The sequence below is a fragment of the Mus musculus genome, chromosome X (genome assembly GCF_000001635.26).
Source record: "Mus musculus strain C57BL/6J chromosome X, GRCm38.p6 C57BL/6J".
Classification (NCBI taxonomy): domain Eukaryota; kingdom Metazoa; phylum Chordata; class Mammalia; order Rodentia; family Muridae; genus Mus; species Mus musculus.
The window spans coordinates 74834039-74855690 of NC_000086.7; the positions used below are offsets into that span (position 1 = coordinate 74834039).

The following is a 21652-nucleotide window of genomic DNA, read 5'->3' on the forward strand; positions in this document are numbered from 1 at the left end:
ACCCACACACCTACCTGTTTTGAGTAGGCCCAACTGTGGTAGTGTGGACCTGGATGAATGTCTCCTGTGCCCAAGGACTTCAGACAGGGCCATGTGGCAGATCCCTAGTCCTTCTGCAAACACACGGGCTGTCCTGCCCACCCTTCTCAGTCCCTGCTTCCTTGTATCAAAGCTTTCCCACACCACCCTTTCCCGCCTCCTCCACTCCTCCACTCCTCCACTCCACTGTGGAATTCGGGCTCCAGAACTTGACCTCAGTCAGGACTCTCCTGGCTCTCCATATGTGATCATTTCACCTACTTCACCTACAGGGACACATATAGCTCACCACAATCTCTAAGACCCTCTTTCTCCTCCAGGGTGGTCCCAAGTATTCCTCACTTCCTCTTGCCCTGTGGAAAACCATGTCTGCCCTGTGTGAGCCTGGCCAGTGTGCACCTCTGCCATAGCCGGCACGGCCTGTAATAGCGCACGAGTGACTTGGAGCTTTCAGTTGTGCATGCATAAACCTGGAACTCACCTAGGAAGAGCCTAGTGTGTCAGGAACATCTCCGCTCCCTGTTTTCAGTCACCCTTAAAGTCTGACTTCATGGAACTTGTGTTCTGATCCCCCAAGCTTCGTGTGTGCGCATCCCATGATGTGATGATGAAGCATGGTCAATATGGGTCCGCAGCCCTTGGGTGAGGACCGGGACAGTAGGACCATGAAGTGTTCCTGCAAGACAGCAGGAAGCATGGACCTGTGCAGAATTTCGAGGTTACAGAAAGGGTACTGAAAGGGTCATGCGGAAGGTTCCTTGTCTCTGTAGAGGCAGACATATTGTCCTACATAGACACATTCCTTAGAGTCCCTATCACCTTGACAAAGCTTTCCAAGGGTGGCCCTCTGGGCTTTTTCCACTCCAGTGTGGGCTTGAGGCCCGCGGTGCCACCTCATTGGCCCTAATAACTAGTTGCTCACACAAACATTATTCGCTCAGTCATCCGAAACCCTGTCCTCACACACAGAAATTAAGGAATGCTAGCCTCCCCAGAAAGGCAGAAAGGTACTTCCGGCCTTTCCTAGGCTACTTTCCAGTTCACGCATGCACAACTGAAAGCTCCACGTCATGCATAAGACTGGATGAACTGATGCCCACCAAACAATCACACGACTGTAACTTGACACTTGAAGATGATGTGCATGCTGGACTGGTGTCTATAGCTATGCCTGCACACTGGGCCGCAGTAAGCCCCTCCTGTCTAAGTGTCCCTTGTGGCTGCTTCTCTGGAGGACTCGGGCGGCCAGTGATGACTGCAAAAGTACACAAGGGGCAGAAACAGGAGGCCCCTCGTCCCATGCCCACGGTACAGACTCCTGACCAGCCTCTTTAGGACTGCAGTACTCAGGGCCCCCTTTCTGATCGCCTTCCAGAGCTTTGTGTTATCTACTGTACAAGTGAGACACCTGGCTATCACAGTATTGTTCAGCTCCGGCTCTGACACTTCATGGTCCTACTGTCTTCTTCCAAGGGATGTGCATCTATGTCGACCACACTTCACCGCCACATCATCTGTGCATGCGCATCTGTGTGTGGGGGCTCAGAAAGCACATTCCATGAAGTCAGACCTTTGAGGATGCAGGAAACAAAGAAGGACAGGAGTTAAATCCAGCCAGCCGCCACTTGACTATTTAGGAAGGGAATTAAGAATAACTGTGAAGGCCCTGTTGCTGTGGGAATTTTCAATGTTTTATCTACTGTGGGGAGGACCTTTGTGTCCATCAAAATGGGAAATGCTGCATCAGCCCATCACAGGGTCCCGCCACCTCTAGGTAAGTGCAGCTTCCCCATATAGAGGCATCCAAGTGAATATAGGCGTGTCAAAGCTCAAGACAGCTGAAATCACAGTGGGAAAGTCCCGATTTAATCCTATGACGAAGAGATGGGCCAAGCATTCTACAACCACACAGCAGGATATTATACAAGCTCTCAGAAGGAAATGCATTGTCTCTTTATGGACATGAGAAGCATTTTCAGTGAAATCGCTTCAACAAAAGTCACTTTGTGTAAGGATCCATGCATGAGCCATGAGCAGAGTAGAAAAATCCCTAAGAACTGTGTGTCCAAACTGATGTCATCTAATCTGGTGAGAAAACATCTCACTGGGTGAGGGCATGGCTGCCTAGAGTGGCAAGCATGCCTTGGGACAGCTTAGTGGAACACAGTTTCCTCTATGCCTGTGAATGAGGGTGGGTGTATGCATGTATTCCCCTCTCCTCCCCTCCCTCTCCCTCCCCCTCTCCCTTTCCTTCTCTCTCTTTCTCCCCTCTCTCTAGCCCTCTCCCTCCCTCTCTCTCTCCTCTCCCTGTCTCCTCCCTCCCCCTCTCCACCCCTACCCCTGTCTCCCTCTCCCCCTCCCTTTCCCTCCCTCTCCCTCTCCTCTCCCTCTCTCCCCCTCTCCCTCTCTCCCTCTCCCTCCCCCTTTACCCCCTCTCTCCCTCCCCCTCCCCCTCTCCCTCCCTCTCTCCCTCCCCCATCCCCCTCTCCCTCCCCCTCTCCCTCCCCCCTCCATTCCCTTCTCCCCCTCTCTGTCCCCCTCTCCTATTCTCCCCCTTCCCCCCCCTCTCTCTCTGTGTGTGTGTGTGTGTGTGTGTGTGTGTGTGTGTATGTGTGTGTATGCACATGGTTGGTAGTGGTAGTGGTTTGAATTAAGTATCTTCTGCAGCCTGGGGTGTTTGAATTCTTGTTTCCTAGTAGATGGTGCTATTTTGGGTGGACTAGGGAGGTGTTGCAGTGCTAGAGAAAATGTTTCACTGGGAGGGGGCAGCGGGCTTTGGGGTGACAGGGATGTAAGTGAACAGTCAGCCTCCTGGGTGGGTGGATTAGTACTTCCTGATTTCCTCAGCGAACTGGCTAGTAGGAGAGAATGTTTTCTGATGACACTGTGGTTGCCATGACAACGGGGACAAACCATTCTTTCCTGGTTACAGATACATTTGTGAAGGACACTCACAGGCTGGAGAGGTAGAATGACTAGACAGACACGCAAGGCATGTAGGTAGGTGCCTGCAGCCAACCTGCTTGTGAGAGCTGAGTCTGCAAGTGTGCCTTGGGAGCTTGTTTGCTCTACCCCACCCCCACCCCGGACAGGGGAGGTTCTCTCACTACTACTGATTGAAGAGAAGCCCCAAGGACTGGCTGCTCACTCAGCCCTGTCTCTTTGTCCTCAGGTGACACTTCTTTGCTGCTAGCTTTATCTTTTTCAGGCCCTGAGAGCATAGTTCACCATTGTAAATGGACACCTCCTCTCTGTTTGGCAATGATTGTCACATGTGCTCTTCTTGACAGGATGACCCTGTTTGTGTGACAGCACCTTACCCTGGATAGTTGCTGCTCACTCCTGTTGTCTGAGAGAGAAGCTGGGAGGCATTTGAGGAGGAGGTAAACCTGGCTAAGGGTAGGGTGTGGGTGGGGGAAACCTGCAATTCCCTTGGAGAATGGTTGAAGCCCAGTGGTGACAATACTCTCTTGGCCCGGAGGCCTGCCTGACACAGGAAGTAAAAAATGCCTCCCAAAGACAGCTGTCTCTATCTGACCACTAGTCTCAGTTAGACAGAAGGAGATAAAGATCAGCGTGGCATGAACCCCCAAGAAAGGGGCAGAGTCTGTTCCCTAGGCAGGTAATTAGTTTGCTTCTGTGTCTGACTGAGTCTTTACCTTGCTCACTTCACACAGTTGGGTGGAGCATCAGCTGGGTTTTACCTGGTGTGCGGCAGGGGCTGCTCTCTGACCCACCAGCACATCTGGATCACCGTGTATCTCTGCCCCCCCCCCAACCCCCGTGTGAGAGCAATAGGCGTTGTACTCTTCTTGCACCCCCTCATCAGACTGTCCCCCGCCTGTCTGTCTTACTGCAGGGAGGGAAGCCATTGTTCCCATCTGGAGAAAATGTGAAAAGACACATCACAGAGGGAATGTGTGCAAGTTCTTGATAGAAGGCCTTTGGTCCCAGGGCCAAAGTGTGTGTTGAGACAGAGATTTCAGGATTCCACCTCCCAAACTTCTCTGTGTGCCCCTGGGGAAGATAGTGTGCCCTTTTCATCAGAAAGGCAACTCTCACAGAAATTTCGGGGAACCTTTTGAAAGTAGTGCACTAGAGGCGGCACCTGGAAACAGTGGAGGCAGGTGGCCATACTGCTAACATCTAACCAGGATGTAGGAAGCATAAGGACTTTTATGTACCCAGGAGCAGTAGGCATGCACAGATGGAATACACACTGGGGGGAGCTTGGCCTGATATGAGTGCAGACACATTTCTTTATGACTGAGTTATAGATGCTACACGGATACTCTGGTTTGTGGGCTTGAACACATACTTGGTATTCTCAGGTATGCTTTCTAACTGAAATTAGAATTATTTGGGGCTGAGAATGAATTATGTGGGGCTGAGAATGCCCCACGTGAGGGAAGCAGAAGCATGTGCAAGCCTGAGAAGGGTAGAAGGCGTCGTGTACTCGATAGGTGTGCCTCAGGCATCTGTGGTTTCCAAGGGTATCCTTTGAGGGGTGGGTGGGCTCTCACGTGTTCGAGGCATGATGCCTGGATGGTGGAGAGGCATGGTTGAACTTGATGGGGGTTCATTTAGCCTTGCTGGAAAGCATGCACAAGGAAGGTCCAGCAGAAGGCAGCATAAAAGTAACTGAAGCGTTCATGTTTTCCTCCGTTTCCTCAGGAGATATCCGTGTGACAAGGCCCAGGACTCCAAGGGGGTTGGATCAGAGGAAACCAACACCAGGAGATGACACAGCCTCCTAGGATGAAGAGCCACTGTCTCTGTGATCCCTAAGTTGAACTCCATACCTCCACAGTACACGTGTGCTATTGCATCATCCAGAAGGTGTGCCCTGAGACATTCCTAGACTGCTTTATGTAGAAAACCACTTTAGGCATCATGAACTTAGATTTGAAGTCAGTAAGACATGGGTGGGAATACAACAGAAGGGACACTGCACGTTTGTGGAGTGAATTGGGAGCTAGAGTGTACCAGCAGGTGTTTGTGGATACAGAGGGAGGGAAGGGAAGGACCGAGGGGATCAGGAGAATATCATCTGTCCTCCCCGCCCCCCATGTTTCTGCATGGTTGGAAATTCCTACAGATAAGGTCTGGAGTGCCATGATGAGCTCCATTGGCCCATGCTCACAGAAGGGACAAGGGGTAACAGGAGTTCACAAGAAGAGCAGCGTCCTTAGGAAGCTGTTTCAGGAGGCCAGAGTCCACCAGTGCTCTGCCTCACTGTGCTTGCTGGGGCCCAGGTCATGACCTGGATCGCTTGCTTCCTGGCATAAACAGTGAGCAGCGGTGGCATGTGAGCCCATCCTGATCCTTCCTCCGTGTTGTAGTCCATACCTATCAGCAAGCACAGTGGGCCTCTTTTGAGGATCAGACAGGTGAGGAATTTGTTTCACACAGGCATGCATGACATACACACTGCTGATAGGAACCAGACTGGTTCAAGGCAGAGGCAGTCAGTAACACAGTAGCCAACCTGCCCTTCACACCCCCATACAAACCAGACACAACACACACACACACACACACACACACACACACACACACACACACGAGAGAGAGAGAGAGAGAGAGAGAGAGAGAGAGAGAGAGAGAGAGGGAGGGAGGGAGAGGGAGAGAGAGGGAGAGGGAGAGAGAGAGAGAGAGGGAGAGAGAGAGAGAGAGAGGGAGAGAAGAACGTAAAGAGATTCCACTAAGATGGCTGTGAAGGAGGAACTCTGTTGAGAGGCAGAGTATGGGGGAACATGAACAGAAGAGCTATTTTACAGATGAGTGTGAACACCCCTGGAGTTAGGGATGGGCAAGGTACCATCCAGGCCATTAATTTTCTATGTGTTTAAGACCATGTGGATCAAAATTAGGCCACAGAGCTCGTGTGCAAGAGAGCTCTGTGGTCTGGGGTCTCTTGTTAGAACAGTGCCCATCACAGGCAGATAGGGATGTGCAGGGTCTCCTGCAGACTTGAGGTTGCAGCATGCGGGTGCACAATTCCAACAGAGGCACTGGCTTATTCTGTTGAGCTCCACCTGATACTGCTGAGAATGCCAATTAGTAAGCATTTCTCCACAATGAAGTGCTTTCTCTTTGGGGCTCTCCCCGGGTGTGCCCTGCAAACACTTGATCCCATAGTGAGGTCCATGCTGGAGTAGGGAACAAGAGCTCTGACCAACAGATTGGCGTCACAGGGGTGGGGATTAGGGTCGGGGACTGGGACAGAAGGAAGCCAGCAGCTATGACAGCAGCCACACTTACTTGCAAATCACCATGAACATTTCCCCAGCCCCATTGCTCTTTAACCTGCTAACACACTGGCCTGGAAGGCAAGTTCCCTAGGAGTCCAAGGGCTCCTGGTGTCAGCAGCACAGGGCTACCTCCCTAGGAAAGAAAACAGTGAGGATGGCTCCCCCACACCCAGGGAATCCCAGTGAGCCCCAAGACACTGACTGGGTGGGCAAGAAAACCACAAGCCTTGTAAAGACACCCATCTCTCTGGGAGGATGTTCGCCACCCCAGCCTCAGGTCGAGGAACAAAATTGTTGTGACTGTCTCCCACAGATGCTCTGGAACCTTCCATACCTTCTCCCACATCCTCCATTCTGTAGAACAGACTCTGTCAGCTCCCTTGATTTCTCATGCCTTGCCTCACTGAGGTGCTGCTTCCTTGTCCACTAAAGGCGATCTCCTTCCTAATGCAGCTCTGCTTCCCTCTCCCACCCTACAGGATAAGCGCGTACCACCCTGAGCGACTTCGGTCAGTTCAAACTTCTCTACCAGATTCTGGAGGGAGAGCAGCGCCACAGGCAGGAGAGCAGAGCCAGAGAGGACCGGCGGGCAGTCACAACAGTGCCCAGAACAACCAAAGGAGTCACCCTGTCCTGATCAGCACAGCCCCAGAGTTCAGTCACCATGGACTCGTCAGAATATGTACTCTGTGGCTGGAAGAGCCAGCTGTGTCCTGCAAGGGTGTTGTCCAGACCCAGGACCCCAGCCCATAGTAAAAGGAGAGGGGTGCCCTTCCTGGAGGTCCAAATACTGCCTGTGGGTGAGAAGAGGAGAGTGAGGAGCTCCAAGGTGAGGCCCCTAGCCAAGTCTGAAATCATAAGCATCAACTCCTTGGCAGGAAAGGAGTCACGGGGCAGGGGCTCGCCAGGGCAGACCAGGGCATCCAGGAGAGCCCTCAAGGTGGCCCTGGATGGTCTGGGTGAGGGAAGCAGCTTCTTTCAAGGAGGAAGAGCAGGTAGCCGAAGAACCAGCACCTTGGCTCCAAAGGTTCCAAAAGAGCAGGCCAGCTCCAGCAGCTCCAGCCTAGGTCAGCGCCTGTGCCTGCGCCTGCGCCAGCTTCTGCCCCTGAGCCTGTGCCAGCGACTGCACCTACACCTGCGCCTGCGTCTGCACCTGCACATGCACCTGTGCCTCCAGGGGCGCAACCAGAAAGGCCAAGGGCTCTCCCAGAGGAGTCCTGGGAAGCGGGTCCGCCCGGATCCAGGTCCTGTGATGATGGGCTCGCAGAATGTGCCTGCAGTGCCTGTGGGGAAAGCCCAGGCCCACACTGCTGTAGGCCTCCCGCGCTCTGAAATGGAAGGGGATGTGTTAAGAGGCACCAGAGTGTGGCCAAGTTACTCAAAGAAGACACCCTTGGGAAAAGCTGGCGGTAATCCAGGGAAGAGAAAGCCAGGCACAGGGAAGAGAAAGCTCAGGTCTTTGAGTGCCCCAGCCTCCAGAAAGGGTACCCGATTTAAAACCGAGCAGCAGGCTGCCTCTGGGCCACCGAGGCACATCTCTATCTCACCCAAAGCCCTCAAACAACGAGTTCGGTGTGCTGGCTTAGAGATCCGGGCAGCTGGAGCCCAAAGAAAGACCGCCCTCGCAGAGAACAAGGACCATCCTGGCTTGGGGACCCCGAAGCCAGACTCAAAGCGGGCATCTGCAGCCTGCATGCCCCCAGTCCTGAGGCTACGCAGGTCACTCCGCATAGCTAGTCGAAAAAAGAAGACCCATGTGCTGTGTGCCCTGTGTGGGCTCCCAGAATGGGAACCCCAAGTGCACTCAAAGGTGACCAACACCAGGTTCAAGAGGAGAGGGGCCCGAGTTCAGAAAGATGCCAAAGCCACCAATGTGGTTTCTGCCCAGGAGCCCAGCACCATTGAGCAAGGAACGCTGGTTTGGTTCAAATTTCAGGACCTTCCTTTCTGGCCAGCAGTGGTCAAGAGTGTCAGCAAAATCGATAAGATGGCGAGGGTGCTGTTGATCGAGGGCAACATGCAGTTTGAGCGCAGGGGTATCCGTGTCCCTCTCCGCAAGTTGAAGCACCTGGACTGTGGGGAGAAAGTATCACTTGTGAGGAGAGCCAGCAGACTGTACGCCCAGGGCATCAACTGGTGCTTCTCAGTGATCGACCACTACAGAGAGGGCCTCTCCCGTGGCTCCTTACTGGGCTCCTTTATGGACTACTACACCACCCAAGCCAGTTACCCGCTAAGGAGAGCCGTCCAGGAGGGTGACCTGCACATCGATTTCCCCAAGGTGAGCTATGCTGAATTGGAAGATTGGGAGGAGGAGACCGCCCTGGGTGGGAAGGGGCCCTACAAGAAACTCCTGCCCGACCGCATGAGGGCCGCTTGGGACAGAGCCAACCAGAAGCTCGTGGACTTCATCGTGAAGAGAAAGGGGGCCGACCAGCACCTGCTGGACATCGTGAAGGGCAGAAAACCGTCCAGGTGGCTGGACGATCTTTGGAAATCAAAGAGGGAAGTCTTCTGCATTGAGACCTACCTGGAGGACGATGACCAGCTGCATCTCGTGGCCAGACATTTGCAAGAAGTGGCCAAGGAAGCAGACGAGGCCCTGCTCTCGCTGGCAAGAGGAGACAAAGTGAGGTTTACCATGGAAGTTCTTTTTCCAGAAGCCATCATCTACTCCATCGCTGCCCTGGATGAGCTCAGCTACAAGGAGGCAGAAGAGAAGTACCTGCGTGGCCCACCCGTGCACTACCGTGAGAAAGAGCTATTCGACAAGACCATCTTAAAGGCGGCCAGGAAGAGGTCAGCAGCCAGGATTCGGGCTGCCAGGGACCCTCCTGTGCCCACTCCTTAGAAGGGATCGTCCTCCTTTCAGCTGTCACCCCTGAGGCTCCCAAGACAGGAGACAGGAAGTGCCTCCAAACTGGAACATCTGGGAGACCGTGGGGGCACACAATGGCTGCTGTCAAAGCTCCTCACTAAGTGTTTCTTTACCCCCTCGAAATAAATGTTCACGTTCCTGCTTGACAGTGTAGATGTCTAAGACCGCTCTACTGATCCTGTAAGCTTCAGTCCAGGCCTGGCCTTTTGGCTCTCTTTCGCCGGTGCCCCAACACGTACAAGTCCCGTGGGGGTGCCTCTCTGGAAAGTCATTAGCCCTGTGTGGAGTGTTGGTGAGCTAGAGCACAGGCTGCCGCCTCTGCACGGACCCCATGCACCTAGACAGCACAGCAGGTTCCTGACGACACTGTGTCTCTGGCATGTGTTCCCCTCTCCAATCTTCTTTCTCTCTAGGGTGCTGTATGGATGGGGCTGGGCTCCACTCTTTTCTCCATTACTTCCTCCTTCACTCACTCATGCCAAGGGAGAGAACAGATGTGTGTTTTGAGGCTGTGCTTTGAAGCCATAGAAGGGGTTGGAAATGTTGTGACCCTGGAACAACAACAATGCAAAGAACAAGAGGCAACAAACACACAAGAAAACAGTCTATTGTGCTTTACAATGTCTTTCTCTCTCCTGCGTGTGTGTGTATCTGTCTGTCTGTCTCCCCCCAACTCTGTGTGTGTGTGTGTGTGTGTGTGTCTCTCTCTCACCTGTGTGTGTGTATCTGTCTGTCTCTCTCCCCAACTGTGTGTGTGTGTGTGTGTCTGTTTTTCTCTCTCCCTGTCTCTCTGTGTATCTCTCCATATTAATGTACAAGTGTGTGCATGCACAAGTGTGCGGGAGTCATATGTCAAGATCTGATGTCTTCTTCAGTTATTCTCTTGAGTTTTTGAGACAGGATCTCTGACTGAACCTGCTGCTCGCTGATTTTTCTAGAATTGTGGCTTGCCAGGCTGCTCTTTTGATCCCCCTGTCTCTGTTACCCCAGTGCTGAGATTGAACATGCCTGTCTGCATACCTTTTTCCCCCTTTTGTATGAGTACTGGGTAATGAACTCAGGTTTTCACCCCATGCAGGAAGCACTTTACATCCTCAGCCATCCTCCACATGCCAGAGACTTCATACTCTTAGAGAGAGAGAGAGAGAGAGAGAGAGAGAGAGAGAGACAGAGACAGAGACAGAGACAGAGACAGAGGGAGGGAGGGAGGGAGGGAGAGAGAGATTTGCTGACCTTGTGGGCTGTCTGCAGCCCTGCACCAGGCATTGGCATCTCAGCTTTTCTCACATTTCTGAGATCAGAGACTTCTGGTGTTTGTAGGAAAGGGAAAAGGCCTGCCTTTCTTTGGAGTCACTGTTCCTGGGGTGTACTGATGAGAAGCAGCCCTGACATGCCTCCCAGAAGGTCCTGTTTCCTCCTCTTATGGTCTGTATCCTTGAATTTCCTTGGGAACATGGGACTCCATTCTTGTCCCAGGGGTCTCTGAAGTCCTCTCCCCAGTAAATTAATTTTCAGTGTTCCTCTGTTTATTTTTAACCCAGATGACCTCTGTATTGGTGGTGACTGGTATTGAAGTCACTCACTATCTGCGTACTGGTCTTTAACTGTGGCTTTTCATTTTTCCATGAAATTATGTATGCCTGTATTTGCTATAAACGGGGGTGGGCTGTTTAGCTGCGTTGTCACAGTGACAGCAATACTATCAAATCTAGGTGCAGAGAAGAATGTCAGTAAAGCAGACCAGTATGCATTCCCCAGGACTGTAGCCTGTGCCTCATGACCTCATGACCCTAAGCCAAATCCATGTTTGTGAGTGTGTGTGTGTGTGTGTGTGTGTGTTTGTTTGTTGTTGTTGATCCCTGGGCCATCTCTCCATCTCAAGGAAGCTAATTGAAAAATAGCTCTTTTGGTTAGGTGGTGGCTTAGAGGCACAGAGGAAAAAGATACTGAAGCACACACCCCAGGGACCAACAGCTGTCATCACAGTACTAAATGTTGTTACCTACACTGCAGAGTGCATCTTGATTGGGTGGTGGGAACTGTATTTGTGTTGGAATTACATGGTATTAATGGAAGTAGAAATGTCATGAGTAGTAGCATGAAGTGAAATCCATACACAGGCTGCAAGCATGTGCCCTCAATCCTTAAGAAAGTTTGACTAGTAGTGTGAGCAGAATTCACAGCCCTGCCACGAAGCGTTCCCAGAGGTGTGACCCAAATCAGTCCAGGCCTTACAAAGAACCCCCTTGAATCATGTCCAACCCTATTCCTGAAATACTGCACAGAGGCAGAATTGCTTCTGCTACCAGACCCACAAAAAATTCCATGCAGGTACCTAAGTAACACCTGCCATCCAGGAAAAGATCTCCTAGAGACCCTGTCTCATTCGTGAATCCTAGAATTTCTTACAGATACACCAGCTTATACTAGAAGGTTTCTATGTGGCTTTGTGTTTTGTTGTGTGTGTGTGTGTGTGTGTCTGTGTTTCTGTTTTCTATGTGTGTGTTTGTGTGTGTGTTTGCATGCGCATGCATGTGTGCTCTGATGTGTCCAGGTTTGTCCTTATGTGTCATTGGGAATACATGCTTGTGAAGAGTTGTGTAGTGGCCAGAGGTCAAGTTCAGGTAACATTCCTCAAGAACTGTCTACATTGTTTTCTCCTATAACATCTCTCATGGCCCTAAGATTCCATGAGAACACAAGGCTAGTTGACCAGGGAGCTCCAGGGACCCAGCTGGCTCTGCCTTCTCAAAGCTGAGATCAAAGTGAGAGCCACCCTGTCCAGCTTTCCAAATGGGTGCTGGGGATTAAACTCAAGTCCTGGGGCTTTCAGGCCAAGGACTTTACACGCTGCTCTGACACTGTACCTTGGCGATGGGAATTACTAAAACCCTTTGTTATTTGCAGACTGAGCTACATTTCTTAATTTGAAAGTTGACATAAAACCACCAGAACAGAACATTTTGTTTCTTCATTATGCCTGAGACAGGAGTGAAAGACTAAACAGTCTTCTGCCTGTTTTTCTTTTACACATTGAAAGGACTAACGAGCACCAAAGGGCCATCAAGTATTTCATTGTGGTATCTGGACGTGTCTGAGGAGTCTGCATCCATGACAACCCCATGGGAAACAAACTCTCCAGGAATCTCTTCTCTCTCTCTCTCTCTCTCTCTCTCTCTCTCTCTCTCTCTCTCTCTCTCTCTCTCCTCTGTCTCTCTCCTCTCTCTTCTCTCTCTCTCTCCTCTCTCTTTCTCTCTCTCTCTTTCTTTCTCCTCTCTCTCTTCTCTCTCTTCTCTCTCTCTTCTCTCTCTCTCTCTCTTTCTCTCTCTCTCTCTCTTCTCTCTCTCTCAAAATGCTCTGGAGGTTTTCATTCAGACTTCTGAAAGAGGCATTTACATCCTCTTCAAACTGTTTCCTCTTTTCCATAAGAAGTCCTGTACCATCATCACCTGTGTGAGAAGGGAAAAGGCATCATTTAAGTCAAATATACAGAGGAAGAAGAAGAGTTGGTTCATCCCAGACACACCACCTACAGGACAGCACGAATAACTATGCATCTGCATAGGTTGTCTTTTTTTTCTTTTTTAAGATAGGGTCTCTTGTAGTCTAAGCTGGTCTCAAACTTGCTAGTAACTGAGGCCAACTTCAAGATCCTGATTCTGTATCTACTTCCTACGTGCTAGGAATACAGGAGGGGGCATCCTGTTACTAAAGAATGCCACTGACAAACAATTTTCTGGACTTGTCAAACCCAAGCAGTTCCTCTGCAACCAGAAAGAGCAATGCTGTCAGACATCCTTGCTTGTATGAGGTGACTCTACACTCTGACTAAGAATTGATGATGGCTCTCTAGTAATGCTGTAGGGATTCGCCTATACAAGTGAATAAAACCTGCCTCGGTTGGAGGGGCATGTGGTACACTGGGGTTGTTACCTTGGACGACAGAAAACAAGCTAGTGTGGCATGCATGATGTGCACAATACACTCTATCTTGCTTTTCTTCCCAGTGCTGCCTTCAGAGTTCCCTGACAGGTTCCTAAATGTCTACAGACTAAAGGCTATTTTCCCAGCTCTCCTTTGGCAGGGGGTCCTGGAGGAGAGCAACTTTGGAAAGGCATAACAAATGACTTGCTTCAGAACTTGAAAGAAAGCTGTTGAAATCTGACATACCACTCCTGCAGTAAGTTAAAGAGCAGAGATATATCTGCTCACCCATCATCTCTAGTGTCAGTCTCCAGCCATGCAGGAAGCAGGAAGCAGCCTGGGCTACAGCTCCAACATTTCTCCTGCTCACATCAGCGTGTTAAAAGTTAAGGTAAAGGAAACCCCCGAAGGCCAAAGGACAACTTAGTCTTCACAAATATCATCTGAGAAACAGAACTGTTCCAGAGTTCTGTTTTCTCTCAGTGACCACATTCTCACTGTGCGTAAGTCAGAGGGTTGAAAAGAAAGTTCTGGGACTGCCAAGGTCTGCTCAAACCTACCTTTGAAATTCTGCATCTTCTTCTGAACAGGCTCCCTGTGGGTAAAACAACACAGAATTCTGTTTTTTAATTACGTATTTATTTCATTTACATTTCCAATGCTATCCCAAAAGTCCCCCATCCACTCCCCCACCCACCCACTCCAACTTCGTGGCCCTGGTGTTCCCCTGTACTGAGGCACATACAGTTTGCAATACCAATGGGCCTCTCTTTCCACTGATGGCTGACTAGGCCATCTTCTGATACATATGCAGCTAGAGATATGAGCTCTGGGGGATTCTGGTTAGTTCATATTTTTGTTCCACCAATAGGGTTGCAGATCCCTTTAGCTCAGAATTCTTAATTGAGGACAAGCATCCTAAGTTTGCTTTAAAGGGAAAGGAGAAAATTGTGCTGTATTGCAGAGGCTAGAGCTCGGGTTTTCCTCTCTTTGGGTCATTAATTTTATTCCTTTGTCCTTGTTTTCGTACTGAGCCAAAGCGTCCTTTGCAGATAGATACATATGGGTGCATGGCTAAGGGTTACTTCTTGTAGCACAATTGACTGAGAGCCTACTGTAGTCCCAGGAATCCAACCCCAGCTGGGTTTGGGTGACTCATGGGAAATCACAACCCAGGTGTTCCCTTCCCAACTGCAGGCAGCTGCACAGAAGTAGGGGATTTTATAGTAAATGTTCACCAGGATCCTTTCACAGTGCAGCACAGGGTTTCATAAAGGCATCTTCACCCATGTGTCCTGCACTCCAGCCACATTCACTCTCCTTCTTCCTCAAGCCCCTCCTGCAGCTATTCCTCCTACATCACCCAGACAGTGTCTCCTTAACTTTTATCCCAGGTGACCGTGTGCCACCCCCAGAGTCTGCCTCGAACCACCTCCCCTCAACTCCTGCAAACCTTCCCCTCAACTGGGTATTGCCTGCCTCTTTCCACTCTCCCCTCTGAGTTCAGGTTGTATCATTTTAGGGACCTACTTGTAATCCAGGATCCTCAGAGGAGAGACAACAGGAGGCAGTAGTCTCTTTGATGTTGCCCTATTTCACTTACACACACACACACACACACACACACACACACACAAACCTGCGCACACACACCTGACACTTAGATCCATTTCCTGGTACAGGTAAGAAAAATTTTTGCAAATGAAGCATGCTGCTCTCATCATCCTGCATAGGAAACAGCTCCACTCAAGATTTGGTTGAGCCCAGATCAAACACAAAGGTTTAGAAGCAGTCTTCTAGGAACTCACACCCCTCCCCCCACAACCACCCCCACCCCCACAGGTGACACTCGGCTTGGCCCCAGTCTAGGGACAGCAGATACATGTACTTGCATAAGCCTTACAAGAAAATTCCCTGTGACCCCTGGGCTTCTTCAGAGGCATGTTGATCTCTGTGAGCCTTGTATCTATCTCTGCCACGGGCTGAGAATGTCACGTGGGGACCAAAACCCAGAGCATGCTTGAGAATCAGAGGTCAGAGTCTGAATCCCCCACGTCCCATCCCGTCCTCCATGCCCACGCAGCTGCAATACCATGGAATGGCCTGATGAGTATCAAACTGTCCCCATGTTCCCTGTGCCAAGTAGTAGAGTGTCCCCACGGTGGGGCCCAGCCCCATAAGCTCCATATCAGTTGTTACCAGGGTTAACTGCATCTGAGTTCTTGAAGTCATTTGATGGGAGGGTCTTATGTACCCTCTGGTGCTTGCCACTTTTCTTCATGGCCCAATATTCCTTGTTTGACATGGCTGGAAACTTCCTGGGTCAGACAGGACTCCTGAAAGTAAAGACACTGAATTTAATGACCCTAAATGAAAACAGGGACCAGGACTCCACAGGATGTGGCCACATGTGCTGGAGCAAAGAGGAGGTGGGAGTGTGACATCAATATCCCTCCGGGCCCAATCACATCCTTTCCCATTTTTCTGGCTGAACGAAGAGCTCTCCACAACCTAGTAGTCCCCAGGCTTAGCTCCTTCTCCTCATTTCTTGTCACCAGGTTAGGACAAGCTTGACTAGACCCAGGAATCCAATATGGGTGTCTAGTCACAAACACCAATCCACTGGTGGCCAATGAGGTCACTGGAGCCTTGCCCTGGCAAGCAATGGTTGAGCCCTGCTGCGCAGTCAGAGGAATTTCGAACCACTCTCAGTCTAGATGCTTTGGAAGAAACTCAGGGACCCAAGACTCCAGGAGAGACCCAAAAGAATACACCAGAGGCAAATGCAGAGATTCCCTGATGCACTCACCCAAGATGACACACAGCCTGTGGAAGGCATGAAGTCTCTCTGCTCACAGACAAGGAATGTGAAGGGATGTGAAGCATGCAGGCAGGCTTGTCTCTTCTACACAAGGAATGTATATGCCTCTTTACAACCAAGAAGTTTGGGAGTAGATTTTTTTAATAGCCTGGTGGTCTGTGCCACCTGTGTGGTCAGGTCACATGAGAATCCCCCCTCCCACTCCACCCCACAATACCCCACCCCACCCCTGTTTATCTTAGACTCTCCCTCCCTAGACTTTCATCTGCAGTTTTGTTCTCAGTCAGTAGACTGAGATGTCAACAAGTATTTTATAGCCTGGTGACCTCAACACTATCTGCATGACAGAAACCACACCAGATCCTAGGGCCCTAAGCAGTAGAAAGAATCCTCATGGTAAAAGTCACCTATACTTTGCAAAAGGCTTTCCATGTATTTAGGCCCAAATATTCCTTCTCCACATGGAATTGAGAATACTGTTACAAGGGAACTTATCTTTCCCAAAATTGCACTGTACTTAAATATGTCCTAAATAAACTGCCCAGGGTCAGACCCTAGAAGTTTGAACCAACAGGCTAGAAGGGAGCATTTAAAAACCATCATTCAAAGAAGGTTTTGAAAAAAATTAAAGTTACAAATTCCCAGTCTTTACAAATTAAAACACTAAAATATCAGTCCCTTTAAAATAGCCAATCTCTTAAAACCCAAAGTCTTTTAAAACTCAAATTCTCTCAAATGTGGGCTCCAGTAAAATACTTTCTTAATTCAAGAAGAAAAAATCAGGGCATAGTCACAATCAAATCAAAATCAAACTCCAATCTTCTAGTGTCTGGGATCCACTCACGATCCTCTGGGTACCTCTAAAGCACTTGGGTCACTCCTCCAGCTCTGTCCTCTACAGCACACACAGCTTGTCTTCTAAGCTCTGGCTGGCTTCACTCCACTGCTGCTGCTGTTCTTGGTGGTCATCCCATGGTACTGGCATCTCCAAAATGCTGGGGTCTTGCTGCAACTGGGCTGTACTTTCACCAACAGCCTCTTTTTACCAATAGGCTCTTTTCTCATATGATGCCAAGCCTCATCTCCTTTGTATGACCCCTTAAGTCCTGGGCCTTCAACTGCCACTGAGGCTGCACCTTCACCAATGGCCTCTCCTGGCCTCTCACAGTGCCAAGCATCAGCTGTTCTTCATGATGGACTGTAATGCCCTTCATGTAACCCCTTCATGCCTTCAAAGCCAGTACCATCTGTGTGACTCTTACACATTTCCAAGTCCAGCTGCCAGCACGAGGTACAACCGTGGCTGCCTCTGGAGCACAGCTTCTCTGTGCTCTCAGAAAACACTTCCCAGAAGATTTTACTGCAGTGATGCTGGTCTTTTTCTAATCAATGCTAATTTCTTAGGTCCAGATGACCAGCATCAACTGCCCCAGTAATGTAAATGTTTCACTTCAGTAGTTCTGGTATCTTGTTCAGCCTCACCCAGCTAACCAGAACCACAGAATCTTAAATCAAAACAGCAAATGTCCCTGATAGGGTCTTTAAACTTCCCTCTGAAATTTCATAAGCCAGTCCTCCATCTTCTGTACTGCTCTCAACATTATTCTTTTTTAATTTTTAATATTATACAAATACATTTTATTCATCAAACATATTAATGACATTGAGTATTTTGAGAATCAAATAATACATAAAAATTTGTTCAACTTCTATATTCACATCCTTTCATATGCTAAAAATATTGTTAATGAACATTTAATATTATATCTAATTTTGAATACTAAATTGTTTCAGAACATACAAAATATTCTTTGGGAATTAAGCATAGTAAAACGCCATAATATACTAAAAATAAATCATTGAAAAATATATTCAAAAGCTCTTATATTGTACCACCTGACATAGTGAGAGAGCAATAAAAATGCACTATATAAGTGACCTCATGGTGTATTAACGCTGACTGTGAAGTCCAGTAAAAGTTCCAGTCTCCTAGAATGTAAAAGATATTTTCATATCACATTGCCACAGAAGAAAAGGGCCATCTAAGCCATTTAACATCAGACATGGAGCTTCCAGATTTGGAGTTTGCACTGCTGGATTTAGGTCTGGTTTTGGTCCAGTATTTCCTCACTGTGATGGTTTGTATAAGCATGGCCCAGGGAGTGACACTATTAGAAGGTGTGACTTATTGGAATAGGTGTGTCACTATGGGCGTGGGCTTCAAGACCCTTGTCCTAGTTGACTTGTCCTTTGGAACAAGATCTAGAACTCTTCCTACATCATGTTGGCCTGGATGCTGCCATGCTCCCACTTAGATGATAACGGACTGGACCGTGGAACCTGTAAGCCAGCCCCAATTAAATGTTGTCCTTATAAGAGTTGCCTTGGTCATGGTGTCTATTCACAGCAGTAAAACCCTAACTAAGACACTCATTAAGCCTCCTTACCTCCTGGTTGGAATGTTAATAACTATTCTGTGCCGTTATATTTGGTCTTAAGCTGGGATTGTTCCCTGACTCACTCACAACTCAATTATCCCTTTTATCCTATTCTATGCCTGCCACATGGCGGTTACCTCTCTTTGGTTTCATATGTCCAGCTTCCTCTGAGTCAGGGTGGTGAATATCCTGAGCCTCACTATTTCTCAGAGACTCTCTCTCTCTCTCTCACTCTCTCTCTCTGTCTCTCTCTCTCCCTCCCTCCCTCCCTCCCTCCCTCCCTCCCTCCCTCCCTCTCCCTCCCTCCCTCCCTCCCTCCCTCCCTCTCCCTCTCTCCCTATCTTTCTCTCCCTGGATGTCCTGCCTTCTAATCCTGCCTCAGCTTATTGCCCATCAGATTTTGATTGACAGGTAATACTTCTACACAGTACACAAGAGATTATCCCTACAATGTAGTTTACCTTTTTGATCTCACAGGGAATTACAAAAGAGATTATCTTGAATCTCAGAAGAGACTTGGGGCTTTTAAACTGTGTTGAGACTGTGAAAGTCGATGGGAAATTTAGAAATAGACTAAATGCATTTTGCACTGTAATATGTCGATAAGACTAATGCAAGTTGGGGGTTGGAATGTGGTGATTTGATGAGAATGGCCCCAAGTAGGCTCCTATGTTTGAATGCTTGGTCCCCAGTTGGTGGAACTGTTTGGAAAGCATTATGTGTGGCCTTGTTAGAGGAGATGTGTCACTTAGGGTAGGCATTCAGGTTTCAAGAGACTCACACCATCCTCAGTGTCTCATTCTCTGCCTCCTAGTTACAGATCAAGATGTAAATTTTCACGCTGGGCAGTGGTGGCACACGCCTTTAATCCCAGCACTTGGGAGGCAGAGACAGGCAGATTTCTAAGTTTGAGGCCAGCCTGGTCTACAGAGCAAGTTCTAGGACAGCTAGAGCTACACAGAGAAACCCTGTCTCAGAAAAAAAAAGAGAGAGAGAGATGTAAACTTACAGATGTTTTTGTCCCTGTGCCTTTGCTTTGTGACATAATGGACTCTAAATCTCTGAAGCCATATCCAAAAATTAAACTCTTCTATAAGTTACTTTGGTTATGGTGTCTTATCCCAGTCATTAAAGAGTAATTAGGATGGTAGTCTACTTTTATTTTCTGCAGTAGCAAACAATTAAGCAGTCCCCTCTTTGAGCAACAGCGCAAGAATAGGGAAGAAAGTCCTATAAGACCAATGCAGGTCAGTTGTTAGGCTTCCAAGATAAAGTAGAAGCCAGTGGAACATATGATCCCAGAAGAAAGATCTACTAACTTGAAGAATGTTAAGTTATACTTAGCTACATTTGCGTGGCTGGGACATAGCACAGAATGCACTGAAAAGTCAGAGGGTCAACACACACATGCTAACCTAGTCCAGATAAGAGGTGCTGTAAATATTGAGTTTGCTAAGATCTTGTGAAAAATGAAGATTAAAAAATGAAAGCTGCATTTGCTGCTCATGTTGGTGCTTTACTTACTTCCTTTTTTTTTTTTTTTTTTTTTTTGAGACAGGGTTTCTCAGTGTAACCAGCTCTGGCTATCCTGCTTTGTAGACCAGGCTGGCCTCAAACAAGTGTTGGGATTAAAGGAAGGCATGTGCCAGCATTCCTAGGTTTGGGTTTTTTTTGGGGGGGTGCATGCTTTGTACCTTTAATACCAATTCCTGGGAGGCAGAGGCAGGCAGACCTCTGTGAGTTTGATGGCAGCCTTGTCTATATAGAGAGTTCCAGAACAGCCAGGGTTTCCTAGAGAAACACTATCTGAAATATACAAATTATAAAATACAAAAAATGAAATAAAGGTGAGTGTAGATCCCTTTGGTGGAAACAGGTCCAGTGTATCTTCCTGGATCTTATCTTTTCTGACCTCCTTGTTCTTGTCATGTCTTATAAGGATTCTCTGATGGGGACAGACCACCATGGCCAATCCAGACACCCGTATACCAGACATCATCAGTATATCACTAGACACTGTGAGTTCTCTCTAAACTGTCCCCTGAAGATGGGTGAGACACACGAAGACCACATCTACTTCCATGTTCAGCAAGAAAGGTAAGATGGCAATGGTAAAAGTCTGGTTAAGGTACCATTTGCCACAAAACACTGCCTGTGTTCCAGGCCTTCCCATCACAAAAAGGCTTGTGTTAACCCAGGCTGCCCTCTCGTCTCTGTCCCGATTTCACCATTCAAGTGTGCCTCTGGTTCCCAATAGACCAATCCCCCAGCCATGAAAGTTCCCACTATTTTCTTGGATGGGTTCCCCTAGGAGTCCTTCACATTTTCCATGAACCCCACTCTCCAGTGAACACCCCACCACCACCACCACCACCACCCCCAGACTGTATGGAATCACACAAGTGAAGCAATCTGCTCTGACTCTCTTGCTGTGACCCTGCAGAATCCATCCAGCCCTACTCAGCCTATGGACCAAACCACCCTCTGGAGAGTCCAACTAGGACTGTTCAAAATGCCCTCTGAGTCCTGAGGAACTGTATTGTCCAGAGTCAGGCAGACACCACTATACAAGCTGGGGACATGAGGTACCAATGAGTCCCTATAGCCTGGGTCTCCTGGGTCTCTTGTGACCACCCAGGTCACATGGGACTTTGAGGATGACCATATCACCAGGATGGTCTTTTTGTGTCTTGTCTTGTCTTACTCTCTGATCTCAGCAGTGCCTATCAATTCATCTGCAACCTGCATGGCCACTGGATCATCCACTTTGTGAGGCCATATAGTCCCTCACCAATTCAGCACCACCAGATAGCAGGAAACACCACTTCTAGGCACCAGTTTCAGCCCTGCCCTTCAAGAGCATGAACAAAGCATGCTTTATTCACCCATAAAGCATATCTTTCTTCACTGTAAATGGGAAAACCACCTACACTCCCCAGTTTCCTGCCACGGACTCCAACCTAAGGCCACTGCCCTTGCAGATGGTTCCTCAATGCCATGCCTCATGTTGTGTCAAATGATTCCCAGGGCTTTGAAAACACCGTTAGTGTCCACAGGACAAGTGCTCCTGTGATCATCCTGCTGACAATTCCTCCGTCCATCGCCCAGTTCTGGGAGGGAAGCAAATGCCTCTGAGCCAATCCCATCCCATGCCATCCCATCCCCAGCACAGGGTCCAGCCTTAGGAATGTGAATGAGTACCATACCGGGAGGCGATGAAGATCTGTCTCTGATCTCGGCCAGCAGTGAGGGCTGTGTTGGGCTTTCTCTTTCAGCCACACTAATCTGTGTCATTAAG

General features: G+C 48.9%; 1 protein-coding gene across 2 annotated transcripts; it reads left to right on the top strand.

Annotated features, from left to right (window-relative positions):
- Positions 1 to 2802: 2802 nt before the first annotated feature.
- Positions 2803 to 9331, top strand: Gm5936 (predicted gene 5936). 2 transcript variants are annotated; one of them, XM_006528140.4, is made up of 4 exons: positions 2803 to 3039; positions 3330 to 3422; positions 4714 to 4878; positions 6773 to 9322. In XM_006528140.4, the coding sequence occupies exon 4, from the start codon at positions 6958 to 6960 to the stop codon at positions 9142 to 9144; it is 2187 nt and encodes a 728-aa protein (XP_006528203.1). In that variant the 5' UTR covers positions 2803 to 3039; positions 3330 to 3422; positions 4714 to 4878; positions 6773 to 6957; the 3' UTR covers positions 9145 to 9322. The 2 variants fall into 2 exon arrangements, with proteins under 2 accessions (XP_006528203.1, NP_001075139.1); NM_001081670.2 differs by lacking the exon at positions 2803 to 3039 and adding an exon at positions 3158 to 3211 and having other exon boundaries at positions 6773 to 9331.
- Positions 9332 to 21652: the final 12321 nt, after the last annotated feature.